Source organism: Hypomesus nipponensis, chromosome 26 (assembly GCF_054491055.1).
Source record: "Hypomesus nipponensis isolate SF chromosome 26, ASM5449105v1, whole genome shotgun sequence".
In the NCBI taxonomy this organism is placed as follows: Eukaryota; Metazoa; Chordata; class Actinopteri; order Osmeriformes; family Osmeridae; genus Hypomesus; species Hypomesus nipponensis.
This window is the reverse complement of record NC_140386.1, coordinates 11,272,497-11,286,331: the sequence shown is the minus strand read 5'-3', so window position 1 is coordinate 11,286,331 and position 13,835 is coordinate 11,272,497. Positions and strand designations below refer to the sequence as shown.

The following is a 13,835-nucleotide window of genomic DNA, read 5'->3' as shown; positions in this document are numbered from 1 at the left end:
TTGTTGTTGTTATCAGTGACCTATGCACTTTGTAAAGCTCTCTCTTGGAAGTCGCTTTGGATAAAAGCGTCTGCTATATGAATAAATGTAAATGTAAAGGGAGGGAGAGTGTGAGAGAGAAGGAGATACCAAGACTGTGGATAGACGAGACTGAAGTGACCTCCTTCCACCTTCCACACACACACACATTCTGCACACACACACATACATACAGTACACACACACTGGACTAGGCAGGAAAGAGACATAATGACAAATATCATTGTTTATTTAGAGATTAAATGACAGTACAAAAATAAGTAAATACATGTATCATTAATATTTCACAGTAGGCACACAGGTACACAAGAGTTATTTACATCAATAACTGTTCTTACTCTGTATGTTCAGTAAAATGAAAACAATTAACAAAAATTGAAATAAAAAGTAATTCTCAGTCATTTGGATTGCTGGATTTACATGATTGTTGTCTATATGTCCATGATTGCATCTGTTTCTATCTTGTTTGCTTCTGATCTGCTTATGGTCTGTACATGGTCTTCATTAACTGTTTACGGTCTGTTATATGGTGTCTTTTTTGTTTAAACTGTGTTCAGGGTTGTGTAACTGGTATGTGTTAAGGTGTGTGTGTTTGCCCTGTGTCCAGGTGTGTGTATCCTAGCCTAGAGGTTTGGTGAGTTCACACTAAGTCCAGCTCCAGATTCCCAGACAGATTAGATTCAACGGTCCAATCAGATAAGGCTGCCCATGTGTCTATCCAATCAGATAAGGCTGCCCACGTGTCTGTCCAATCAGATAAGGCTGCTCATGTGACTCTATTACTCCCGAGACTGGGAGCGTGTCAAGTCAGATGAGACTGTGTGAGCGCCCCAACACTGGGCTCCCTCACTGGCAGGAGGTAAACAGGTCTGTGCTGGAACACAGGACATGTTGTTGAGGGCTGAACTCTTCCAGAAGCAGAACTGAACTGGTAATGTCAGTTATCAGGGGGTGCCTCGCAGCCCTGACAAAGATCCAGCCTAAACATGCTGTGTGTGAGTAGGAGAGGGGTGTGTGTGTAGAAGAAGAGATGTGTGTGTGTGTGTGCGTGTGTGTAGGAGTTTGCTGGCATTAGATGGTGCTGGGTGTCTATATGTGTGTAGGAGGGGTGTGTGTGTGTGTAGGAGGGGTGTGTGTGTGTGTGCAGGAGGGGTGTGTATGTGAGATGCAGCAGGGTGTGTGTATTTTGGCTGGCGGCGAAAGATGCAGTAGAGTGGTCTGACTCTAATGAAACCACACTACACTAACTCCACTTCACTGTTTGCATCAGGGAGGAAAATAAATCCATTTGGGGGGAATAAAAACCCAAATTCCTCTTAACAAAGCCAGCCAGTGACTGTAATTAAAGTTATTTATAAACAAACAGTAGACAGTGAAACAGTACAGCGCTGTGGGTTAACAGGTAATTATGGATATGTAGGTCTGTATTCAGGAAAACATAAGTACAAACCCGCTCCAATAAATAGTAGTGGTAATTTATTTACAATATACACAGATGTGCCCCCCCCACCCCCACACCAATACTCCATCAAGGAGGGGGGGGTGAAGGAGGGGAGGGGAGTTTCCTCCAGGATCACAATGACTCTTGCTTAAAGACTTGTTGCTCTTGCTTGTTAGTGGTAACTGATTCAAATTGTTGTACTCGCTCTGAAATATTTTATTTTACTGTTACTTGCTTTTCCACAGGTACACTTGCACTTATAGCGATTCATGTTGTTTAATTGTAACTTGTTTAACTACATGCTCTTATGGTTCTTCCCTTTGGCACTTATTTTGGTTGTTCACAATGTGTGCTTCATGTTTTGGCTACCCGCAATGTTTTGGGGCTTTGTTGTTGTTGTTATTATCAGTGATCTATGCACTTTGTAAATCTCTCTCTTGGAAGTCACTTTGGATAAAAGCATCTGCTAAATGAATACATGTAGATGAGGGGAGGGGACAGGAGGGGAGAGGGGGTGGCCTGCTCTGGACACAGCTGGTCTTTAGAGGGCGTTCTCTTCACTGCCCTCCAGGCCCTGAGTCTTCTTAGGAGGGTCTGAAGAGAGAGGGAGGGGGGAGGGAGGGAGGTATCATGACAAATGGTTAGTTTAAGAGACAGAAAGACAGGCAGACAGGCAGACAGACAGACAGACAGACAGACAGACAGACAGACAGACAGGCAGACAGACAGGCAGGCAGGCAGGCAGGCAGGCAGGCAGGCAGGCAGGCAGGCAGGCAGGCAGGCAGGCAGGCAGGCAGGCAGGCAGGTCTTACAGCTGCAGTGTCCGAGGTGTCTGGCTCCTATGGAATGCCCCAGGAAGCAGGTGGCCCTCCGCAGGTGACAGGCGCTGGGGTAGGTCACGTTGTCGTTGCCACATATTGGCTGCTCTGTCGTCATGGGGATAGGGCAGGGCGCAGTGCGACACATGACGCAGTGAGCACTGTTGGTCTGGTCAGTTACACAGCTGTGTGTTCCTGGACACACCACGTTGGAGCACGACTCTGCACACACACACACATCCGGGACATTAATGGTACGTGTGTGAGAGTGTGTGAGAGTGTGTGAGAGTGTGTGAGAGTGTGTGAGAGTGTGAGAGTGTGTGAGAGTGTGTGAGAGTGTGTGAGAGTGTGTGAGAGCGTGTGAGAGTGTGTGAGAGTGTGTGAGAGTGTGTGAGAGTGTGTGAGAGTGTGAGAGTGTGTGAGAGTGTGTGAGAGTGTGTGTGAGTGTGTGAGCGCGTGTGAGAGTGTGTGAGAGTGTGTGAGAGTGTGTGTGAGTGTGTGAGCGTGTGTGAGAATGTGTGAGAGTGTACTCACTCTTGCACCCCCCCTGGTACATGACTTCCAGGTCCGGCTGCCCCTGGCAGCGAGCCAGCAGCAGGCCACACTCGTCTGGGTAAGTGTTCCCGTCGCTGCCACACACCGGGCGGCCCCGCCTCCCCAGCACGGAGCAGTCAGGGGAACACACACACTGGGGCCGGCCTGCCTTCAGCCTACACACCTTCCCCGGGCCGCAGGTCACACCCTCACACGTCTCTGCACACACACAGTGTGAGTATTACTTTGTACTGCCTCTCTCTGCCCTGATAGTGATCAGGTATGTACCTGCTCTCATGTACCTGGTCTGATAGTGATGCATTTATGTACCTGGTCTCTTGTATAATGGGAGAGAGAGAGGGAGAGAGAGAGAGAGAGAGAGAGAGAGAGAGAGAGAGAGAGAGAGAGAGAGAGAGAGAGAGAGAGACAGAGAGAGAGAGAGAGAGAGAGAGAGAGAGAGAGAGAGACAGAGAGAGAGAGAGAGAGAGAGAGACAGAGAGAGAGAGAGAGACAGAGACAGAGAGAGAGACAGAGAGAGAGAGAGAGACAGAGAGAGAGAGATAGAGAGAGAGAGGGAGAGAGAGAGAGGGAGAGAGAGAGGAGAGAAAGGAGAGGACTACCATTAAAGTACTTGTAATCTTAGCATGGCCATTCTTTGTGTGTAACTGTGTGTGACACAAATGCACTAACACACACAATGCACTGTCACACACACAGTTACACACAGTTTCACACCCACACACCGTCTCACACATAGAGTAAGACACACATACTTACACACACAGTCTCACACGCACACACACTCAGTAGATGCCAGCAGTGGAAGGAAGCCGGGAAGATGATCTGGCTCAGCTCCCAGGCAGCTCAGAGGAGAGAGAGGAGACAAGAGAGAGGAGAGAGGAGAGAGGAGAGAGGAGAGAGGAGAGAGGAGAGAGGAGAGAGGAGAGAGGAGAGAGGAGAGAGGAGAGAAGAGAGAAGAGAGAGGAGAGAGGAGAGAGGGGAGGAGAGAGGAGAGAGGTGATAGGAGAGAGGAGAGAGGAGAGAGAGGAGAGAGGGAGGAGAGAGGAAAGAGAGGAGAGAGGAGAGAGAAAGGAGAGAGGAGAGAGGAGAGAAGGGAGGAGAGAGGTGGGAGGAGAGAGGGGAGAGGAGAGAGGAGAGAGGAGAGAGGAGAGAGGAGAGAGGAGAGAGGAGAAAGAGGTGAGAGGTGAGAGGAGAAAGAGGTGAGAGGAGAGAGGACAGAGGAGAGAGAAGAGAGAGGAAAGAGGAGAGAGGAGAAAGAGGTGAGAGGTGAGAGGACAGAGGAGAGAGAAGAGAGAGGAAAGAGGAGAGAGGAGAAAAGAGAGAAGAGAGATGTAGGGAGCTGTAGGGAGGTGCAGTCTGCTTACCTCTGCAGGGCTTGCAGGACACAATCCCCAGGATACCCAGCAGGCTGACCTCGTTCATGGGCAGGCTGGTGTTGGACCAGGCGGTGTCCAGACGTCCCGGGGAGCAGCACTCCTCCCGGCTCACACCACGCATCAACACCATGTCACAGCGCTGCTCTGGGCTCTGCTGCAACCAGCACATCCCAGCTGCCCACACACACAAAACAAAGCAGTCTGATGTAGACTGATGCATGAAGGCAAAATACACACACTTATGCCACAAGGAAACACGCACACACACATGGACGCACACATACGTACACACACACATGAACACATGTACTCATACACACACACGCATGCACGCACACATTCGTATACACACACACTTACACACACACACTTCTGTAGAACCTGCACATATCAGCAAATTGCTGAAGGGATAACTGTTTGCTTGATTTGGTTGAAGTCTAGACATGCTACCATCCACCCACCCCTGTTCAACTACACACCTATACTCTCATGCCCTCTAACGCACACACATCCTAAAATACCTTATATACACCTTAACACTCACAGATGTATTACAGGACAGTGACGGTACTGTTATCTTAGTCAGTGAGGTCACGTGCACCTGCACTAAAGATCTTTCTAAACATCAACTCCAGTGTTTCCGTCATACAATTAATACTACGTCCTCGTGTTAAGTTGACATCAATAGCAAATAAGGAAGGCTTATCTGATCATTATGGCACAGAAATGCAACATTGCCCAATGGTATTTTTTTACTCACCCTTTGCAGGATTTCTTTCTAAAAGTTGACACAGAGTTACAAGTAGAACACTGTAGAACGCGACCAGAAAGCCCATTGTGATTCGTCAAAAATAGGTTGTTCGCTAACTCAAAACTCAACTTGTCTTTTATCAAATGAACGCAAATCAAAAGCTGGTAAAGTTGTCTGAGTTCTCTGCTCTCGTAGCTGTCTGGGGTAACGCATGTGCTGTACTCAGGGTGATGTGGTTCAGTCTGGATAAATATTTAGCCCAAAGTTATTATACTTCTGGGATGGGCGAATGAGTCCAGCCAGTTAGATCGCAGCACGGAACGCGTATTGCGTCTGACTCACTTTCCATAGACGGGAGGCTTGTCTGCCCACACTGAATATCAGAGCGCGCAACAGTCTTCCACACGCGCTGCGCCGCGCTCTCTAAACAAATTCAGATACTGTAGTAAACTGTGCCAACATTCTGAGTCGGAGGGAGGTAACTTGAGTGGCCTGGGTTTATGCTGTCAATATCTAAGGAACGTTTTCTGCTGGCGGAGACTTAACTGACCCTATTCCTTTTTTCATTCCTGCGTATTGCTTTTGAACGTTGAAGGCTGTTTCAGGTTATCATACTGGCACAGCCGTTTCAATAACGTTCCCTCTCCTCCCTCTTCCTCAGTGTTTGGCTGCGGTGGGCCTCCCGGCCAGCCACATGTATGAAGTTCATCTCACATCTGTCTCGTCTCATCTCCCTTTGATCGCGGGAAATGGAGGTAGCATGTGTATCGCGGAGCCTGTGTGAATGATGTTGCCTGCTGGATAGAGGGCTCCCGAGGGCTCGGAGGAATGTCTGGCCCCGGAGAGCGCTGAGAAGACTGGGTGGGCCTGGCCGGTCTCCCCCCCTCCCCCGGGCGCCCCCCGGGCCCGGGTCACCGAGTCTGCTGCGGCTACAGCAGCTTCACTCTGGGCCATTGGGCCGTGACTGACCCCTCCCTCCCCCGCCCCCCTCATACACACATACACCCCCCCCCCCCCCCCCCCCCGCACACACATACTGATTGACTAACATTGCGTTTTTCTAAAGGCCCCCATTCAGCAGCTGAACACTTTGTACGGTAAAAACAATGTTTATAAACGTGCCACCCAATAATAGCTACTGGACACATCTAACTACCCCATGACAGCTCTTCGAGCTGGGCCACTGATAACAGTTAGGCTATAATTCTAGTAGTACTACAGCATTTACAAATGGTATATTTCAGATGCACTTCTTTCTTGTTTAGTGATATTGTTCCTGTGTTCGCCTTAACGTTTAATACATAAATTAGACCTGCTCTAGTCCATGCACTGCTGCCTAGTGGCCTTCCAGTGCTACCCCCTACTGGTTGAGAGTTAACTAACACCATGAATGTAAGCGTAGTAAGTGAGATATTCTGTCCGACCGTTCACTAATCACGAGACACACTAACACAGGTTAAACACGAGAAGGAAGGTGGAGTGTCGTTGGCAGGACAACGGACCTTCAACTGCACGGTGAGTTTTTGTTTCTAAATTACAGTTTTAGACTAGTTCTGATGAGATTCAAACAACCTCGAATTTCACATTCGTACAGAACCCCGGATAAAACTCCACCCACTCGGCTTGTCCAGCATTTCAAAACTGCGGTCTCCTAGCGGTCAAATCACATTTCCACGTGGTCGTGAGCATATGTAAACAAAATGGAGGTGGTCTTCTTGACAGCCCGTTGCACTGGCAGTAACAATCACGAATCACCATGTAGCTGAGGTAACGTATAGTTATCTAGATAAACAAATACTTACACAAACAAACATTTAATATGCCTAATACTAAAAGATTGTGCCAAAAATGCTTTAAATATAAGGTGTTGGGAATACAGTAGTACCTATACTAGGAGCTAATTTACCGGTACTTATGGCTAGCAAGGTAGCTAGACAAGACAAATGTAAATGAGGATTTTTCAGCAAACTGCTAGACTCAGTAGCAAACAACATAAAAATAGCAAATTGTTGTCGTAGATATGATTAGCATTAGTTCATATAACCGGCAAAAACACAAGCTGTCTAGCGCCTCATATAATTTAGCGTCTGCTAGCTAGCCCATAGTGAGTGTCAGACTCTTAAAATATAATTGCTGGATTAGATGGGTGCCTTGTCACAGTTGAAACATGTCCTAACAAGAACTATCCGCATGTTTTCACCCCTCCCAGCCGGTCTTCACTGCGGCTGACCGGCAGCCTGATAGACCTCCATGCTGTCCGCATCATTCTGGCTCAGCACCTACCAAGCAGACCGGGAACCGGGAAAAGAACCACCGACAGACCCCAACCTCTGGAACAAGCACTTTAGATTAACACCTATGCAAACCTATTCTACTTGTATACAAAGGTGCTACGACTACTGAGTGTTTTACAGGGTTGTATTGTAGCTGAAGAACTTCCTTTTACAAGCTCGAATATCCACAAGCTGTTATGTTTTCGTAACGGATTTATCGCAAATATATTTGATTGCGAGACAGAGATGTGTGAGTGCCAGCCGCTGGCGTTTGGGTCACGGTGAAGCAGGATGGCCGGGTTAGGTTAGGGTTAGCTTCCCTGCTGCCCAAGGTGGTGCTACAGCAGACGGCCAGAGATCACCCACTGAGTCCGTAGATGCTATAAAACATAATTCAAGATCATCTGAGAGGATCTGACATCACCCAGATTACCTGATGGAACAGAGATCATTTTAGATGACCTGAGATCACATTATAGTACCTCAGACCAACCAGAAATCCTTCACCCTAATCACCTTAGACACCTGGGAGGTCCTTCAAGATCACCTGAGATCCCTTGGGATTACCTGCTGATCACTGCTATCTGAGCCATCACCCACGGCAACCTCACGGGTTGCTGCCATAGTGCTTAGCGACGTGACATCATCCTTACCTCATCCCTGTGACATCATTCTTACCTCGTCCCTGTGTTCCAGGCTATCCCAGCAGGAGGTCTGAGGAGGGTGGGGGGTAAGATGAGTGAGGAGGAGAGACAGGGCCCCGGGACCCCCCAGGAACCCCCCCATGGAGACATAGACTACCAGGATCAGGATGATTCATGGGGCCCCCACTTCCAAGGTTTGGAAGATGGCTGCAGTCCCTGTTACCAAGGGGATTCCCCCCATAACGGGGGTCGACGTACAGAGTCCGGGGATCTCCAGGGTCAGGATGATGGGGATGGTTGGGGCCCCCAGTATCAGGGCCAGGAGGACTCGTTGGGGCCCCAGCCTGGGCCGGATGCTTGGCATAGCTCCAAGGGCCACCTGGTGGGTCTGGAGACCTTCATCCACCGCCTTGACTCCAGCGAGGTCCTGTACGCACCCCGGCCTGTCCGTGCTAAGCTGCTGGGTCGCTACTTGCTGGGGGAGCTGCTGGGGGAGGGGTCCTACGGCAAGGTGAAGGAGATGCTGGACTCAGAGACACTCTGCCGACGAGCTGTCAAGATCCTGAAGAAGAAGAAGTTGAGGAGGATCCCCAACGGAGAGGCCAACGTCCAGAGGTAGGCCTCATTCTCACTGCACAGGTAGGCCTCATTCTCACCTGCACAGGTAGGCTTCATTCTCACCTGCTCAGGTAGGCCTCATTCTCACCTGCTCAGGTAGGCCTCATTCTCACCTGCACAGGTAGGCCTCATTCTCACCTGCACAGGTAGGCCTCATTCTCACCTGCACAGGTAGGCCTCATTCTCACCTGCACAGGTAGGCCTCAGTCTTCAGTCTTCATTCAGTCCTCACGTTACAGTTGTTGTCCTCGTCTGCAGGGAGATCCAATTGCTGAGGAGACTGCGGCACAAGAACGTCATCCAGCTTGTGGACGTTCTGTACAACGAGGAGAAGCAGAAGATATATCCTTTAGACGGCTCCCTGGTGGAGGAACAACATCGTAGCCTGGTGAAGGGAGAGTTGAAGTGAGGTGTGGTGGTGAGGGTGAAGGTGAGGTATGGTTAGGGTTAAGTTGATGTAGTGAGAGGGGGGGAGGGAGATGTTTGTATCATTGGCTGATCATGTTCTCCAAATATTGTTGTTGTAATGTTCTGGTCTGGCCACACAGGGGCACTCTTGGGCTGCTGAGAGAGAGACGTTCCTCTCCTTGGACTTGTGTGCGTGTGATGGGTCATAAATAGTCCCCCCAGTAGGTAACTAATGGGTAGTGTTGATGCTGTGCCTCCCCAGGTGTGTCTGTTTGTTTCCTTGACTGTGCTACGTATATGGTGATGGAGTACTGTGTGTGTGGGCTGCAGGAGGTGCTGGACTGCGCTCCGGGGAAGAAGCTTCCGGCGTTCCAGGCTCATGGGTACAACTGAGTATCGTAATGAAAACTAGCATGATACACACCCTAGTAGCTCAGTAGTATTGAATATTAGCATGATACTGTGCTACTGTCACACTGTACCTAACCCAACCCTTTACAAGCTACTTCGTGCAACTGTTGGACGGCCTGGAGTATCTGCACGGACAGGGGGTTGTCCACAAGGACATCAAACCTGGCAACCTGCTGCTGACCACCAGCGGAGAGCTGAAGATCTCAGACCTGGGTGTGGCCGAGGCCCTAGCACCGTTCTCCCTCCAGGATGAGTGTCGCTGCTCCCAGGGCTCTCCTGCCTTCCAGCCCCCTGAGATCGCCAGCGGCTGTGACGCCTTCTCCGGATTCAAGGTGGATGTCTGGTCTGCTGGCGTCACACTGTGAGTATACTGTTATTGTACTGTTACTGTACTCATACTACTGACACTGTACTAATCCTACTCTTTCTCCCATTGTCCCTCCCCCTCTCTCTCCCCTCCCTGCAGGTATAACATCACCAGCAGTCTGTACCCCTTCGAGGGGGACAACATCTACCAGCTGTATGAGAACATCTGTCGAGGCTCATACAGCCTCCCAGAGCCCTGTGACCCCCTGCTGGCTGAACTGCTCACAGGTACCCTGCCCCTCCTCCTCCCTCCATGGACACTCCTCCTCCTCCCTCTCTGCTCCCTCCTTCTGTTTCTGCTAGTGAGTGAGTGAGTGAGTGAGTGAGTGAGTGAGTGAGTGAGTGAGTGTGTGTGTGTGTGTGTGTGTGTGTGTGTGCGGAGGCATTCTGGAGTGTTAATGCTGGTGTGTGTGTGTGTGTGTGTGTGTGTGGGCGTGCAGGCATGCTGGAGTGTGATCCTGTAAAGAGGTTTTCCATACAACACATCAGACAACACAGGTGAGTGTCTCTCTCTCTCCATCTCCCTCTCGCTCTCTCTCTCTCCCTCTCTGTCTGTCTCTGTCTCTCCCTCTCCCCCTGTCTGTCTCTCTCCCTCTCTGTCTCCTTCTCTCTCTATGTCTCTCCCTCTCCCTCTCTCTCCCTCTCTGTCTCTCTCTCCCCCTCTCTGTCTCTCTCTCTCGCTCTCTCTCTCCCTCTCTGTCTCCCTCTCTCTCTCCCTCTGTCTGTCTCCCTCTCTCTCTCTTTTTGTCTTGATAAAAAAGGTTTGGTGTAGTGAAAGCTTGGTTGGCTGGCAGTTCTAACTGCCCAATAAAGGTATCTTTAAAAGTCAAAGTCTCTCCCTCTCTCCCTCTCTCTCTCTCTCTCCCTCTCTGTCTCCCTCTCTGTCTCTCTCCCTCCCTCTCTCCCTTCCTCTCTCCCTTCTCCATTCTCTCCCTCTCATCTTCTCTTGACTACACTAGAGCTAATGCGCCAACAAATGCTGGCAGCAGTTACTATGGCAACAAATGACTGAAGCATTTGTGTGCTATGAGGAGCTCCCAGAGAGGGAGGGGTGGTAAAGAGAGAGAGACCATAAAGGAGAGAGAGGGAAGGAGACAGAAAGAGAGAGTGTAACAAACCGTGATCTGGTCTCTGTGGGTGGAACTGCTTTCAAATGAGACTGACGGGGCTCTCTGCACACAGGAGGAGAGCAGAGTGAGATGGAATATGACCACACACAGACCCACACACAGACACTCGCACAGACACACAGACACAGACACACAGACACACTCACACACAGACACACTCACACACAGACACACAGATAAGTGGCCAGACAGACAGACAGACAGACGTAAAGAGATACAGTATAAATATTTTAGCAGGTAAAAGGGCAGATTGGCCTTTACAATTAATTACCTGAACATCCGAATCACCATGAAGAGTTACCATGGATACACCCAGAGAGAGAGAGAACCCTCTGTGTCTCCCTCCCTCACCCGCCTGGGAGGCCTGGAGAAACCTCCCTGCCTGGCCTGGATGAGGATGATGGGTGTGTTGTGTGGTGTTCAGTGTAGTCTGACCCCGTCTTCCTCCCCTCTCTCCCCCTCCCCCCGCCCCACAGCTGGGTTAGGCAGAGCCATCCTGCTAGCACCCCCCCGGTGCCTCTTCCCCCCGGCGCCGAGCGCAGCGACCCCTGGAGGAGCATGACGGTAATGCCATACCTGGAGCAGCTGCACGCCTGCCAAGAGGAGGAGGAGGAGCAGGAGGAAGAGGAGCAGGAGGAGCAGCAGGAGGAGGAGGAGCAGGAGGAAGAGGAGGAGTTATTCTACACTGAGGACCTTGTCTCTGCACACCCAGGTAGAGAATCAAGGATAATATAACATTTTCATACTACATGCTTGTGGAATAGCGTGTTCTAGAGGAGAAAGATTTGAAGAAAGATTTGTGAAGCAGTAGGGTCGCACACACACACACACACACACACATGCAGACAGCTAAATGACTGGTCTGGTGTGTGTGTGAAAGTGTGTGTCTTCTCTAGCCTTCACTCTGAACCATTAGAGAGTAGATGGGGTTTAGGTTACCATGGCAACTGCATGAGTCATCCTACTGCAGTCAGTTTAGTCACTCTACCACAGTATCTCTGCCTCTCCCCGTCTCTCTCCCTCCCTCCTCCTCAGTATTGTAGTGGGGTGTTTTTAGTGCTGGCTGTCGTCACCAGGAGAGATTGTTATGGGGGGTGGGGGGGGGCTTTCTCTATTAAGTGGAGAAATCAACACCACCACCTATAGGTCATGCTCCTGACCCTTGACCTCTGTCTCCCCAGGACCGGGGTCAGGTCTGGGGCATGTGTGTGTGAAGGGGTTGGGGCCAGAGTTGAAAGTGGTGAAGCCAGAGCTGAAAGGGGCAGAGCCAGCGTTACAGCAGCCAACCAGGTTGCGTTCTGAGCGTCTATCTAGCTCCTCCTCCAGCCACTCCCTCCTCGGAGGCTCCGCCTACTGCCGTCTGCGCAGACTGTCCTGCAAGCAGCAGTGAACACGCACACTGGTGAGTGGCACACACTCACACACACGCACACACACACACACTGGTGAGTGGCACACACTCACACACGCACACACACACACTGGTGAGTGGCACACGCACACACACACACACACACACACTGGTGAGTGGCACACACACACACTGGTGATGTGGGGGAGGGGGGATTCCCCCTTTTTAAGACCTTGATTCCAGCCTGCGGAGTTTCCCTCGCTGCCTAGCAACCAGCCCGTGTCACGAGCAAATTGTGTCATTTTCATCTGATTGGTTGTTGTCATTGCAGATGATGACGAAGAAAGCAAGGAGGGGGGGGGGGGGGGGGGAGGCGGTGGAGGGGGGGGGGGGGGCTTACATATTTCAGAAATTCAGGAGAAGCAAAAGGGAAGATGTTGGGTATGATTCTCAAGGTATTTTGTCTCTATCTCTGTTTGTTTCTCTCTGTCTCTGTCTCTCTCTGTGTTTGTCTCTCTCTCTCTGTGTCTCTCTCTCTGTCTGTCTGTCTCTGTGTCTCTCTCTGTATCTCTTTCTCTGTGTCTATCTCTCTCTCTTGTCACACAGCTGTGCATGAATCATCAGGACCTGGTTCTCCTCCAGCTCTTCACTGAGGAATATGATGAGGATGCTACCATGAAGAAGACACCTCCTCCTGAAAGACTAGCTTCATGTAGACTACGACACTGTTTATCCCTCTGTTTGAAATACACTGTGAAGTGAATGGAACTAAATGATACTATCTCAGTAACTACAGTATGAAACATAGTTGCAGTATTATATAGATGTATTAATATATACATATCTATTTTAGGATAACAGCATGATTAAGAGAGGGGTTCATGTGTGTCCGGCTCTTGGCTGGGGTGAGGGTTGGGGCATACACACACCAAACACACACAATCACTCCCTAACACACACACACCACACACGCACACAATATCACCTTATGTGAATAAAGGCCTCTCTCTCCTGCATGTTCCTGTCAGTTGGGTCCTTGAGAACCTTGCAGCTGCAGCCAGCTTTGGACAGAACAAAGTTTCCCTTCCAGCGAAAACGACTTCCTTCGGGTCTGAACAGGAAGGAAGTAGGAAAGTTCTAGAGTATTAAAAACGGATTAAGTTTGAAATGAGACGCTCCGCAAGACAGGCAACGATTCTTTCATTTATTCACAGATCAGGACACAGGCTAAAAAATAACATGTACATCTGATTGGTCCTGTAGCCATAGACACAGCCTGTTCAGAAACATCCGCATACTTGAGATAGGCAGACGTTAGCATAATAACTAGCAAGGAATAGTGAAATATACTATATTTTATTCATGGAAATAAATCTAATAAAATATCAGATATCATCGTAGCATCACGACTTCTAAACAAAGATCGCATAAAATACAAAACCGCTAGTATCTCCCACGCTCTACTGGTTATGTTCGTCTGACACGATGGTTTATTCATTTGGTTTCGTTACCCTTGAGAAAACATGAATATATCTCCTAGAACGGGTAATGTCATGCAAATCTAGATGCACAGCAAATCTATTAGTGCATACAAGCCAACGCTCTAGACTACTAGACGCGCAAGTGAAGTCGTCGGCGTTGTGCTTGTTACACC

General features: G+C 49.6%; 2 protein-coding genes across 6 annotated transcripts; one reads left to right on the top strand and one right to left on the bottom strand.

Annotated features, from left to right (window-relative positions):
• Nucleotides 1-1,498: 1,498 nt before the first annotated feature.
• On the bottom strand, nt 1,499-8,825 carry fstl3 (follistatin-like 3 (secreted glycoprotein)). Of its 2 annotated transcripts, none has more exons than XM_084692617.1 (5): nt 8,704-8,825; nt 4,218-4,403; nt 2,833-3,051; nt 2,293-2,520; nt 1,499-2,074 (listed from the first exon to the last, which is right to left on the bottom strand). In XM_084692617.1, the coding sequence occupies exons 2-5, from the start codon at nt 4,396-4,398 to the stop codon at nt 2,022-2,024; spliced, it is 681 nt and encodes a 226-aa protein (XP_084548743.1). In that variant the 5' UTR covers nt 4,399-4,403; nt 8,704-8,825; the 3' UTR covers nt 1,499-2,021. The 2 variants fall into 2 exon arrangements, with proteins under 2 accessions (XP_084548743.1, XP_084548742.1); XM_084692616.1 differs by lacking the exon at nt 8,704-8,825 and adding an exon at nt 4,990-5,899.
• Nucleotides 6,341-13,197, top strand: LOC146221482 (serine/threonine-protein kinase STK11-like). 4 transcript variants are annotated; one of them, XM_084692611.1, is made up of 12 exons: nt 6,345-6,495; nt 6,575-6,747; nt 7,190-7,367; nt 7,950-8,512; nt 8,774-8,857; nt 9,217-9,306; nt 9,426-9,695; nt 9,801-9,928; nt 10,141-10,198; nt 11,307-11,542; nt 12,012-12,232; nt 12,788-13,197. In XM_084692611.1, the coding sequence occupies exons 4-11, from the start codon at nt 7,989-7,991 to the stop codon at nt 12,218-12,220; spliced, it is 1,599 nt and encodes a 532-aa protein (XP_084548737.1). In that variant the 5' UTR covers nt 6,345-6,495; nt 6,575-6,747; nt 7,190-7,367; nt 7,950-7,988; the 3' UTR covers nt 12,221-12,232; nt 12,788-13,197. The 4 variants fall into 4 exon arrangements, with proteins under 4 accessions (XP_084548738.1, XP_084548737.1, XP_084548735.1 ...); XM_084692609.1 differs by having other exon boundaries at nt 7,190-8,512; XM_084692612.1 differs by lacking the exon at nt 12,012-12,232 and having other exon boundaries at nt 6,341-6,495; nt 7,190-8,512.
• Nucleotides 13,198-13,835: the final 638 nt, after the last annotated feature.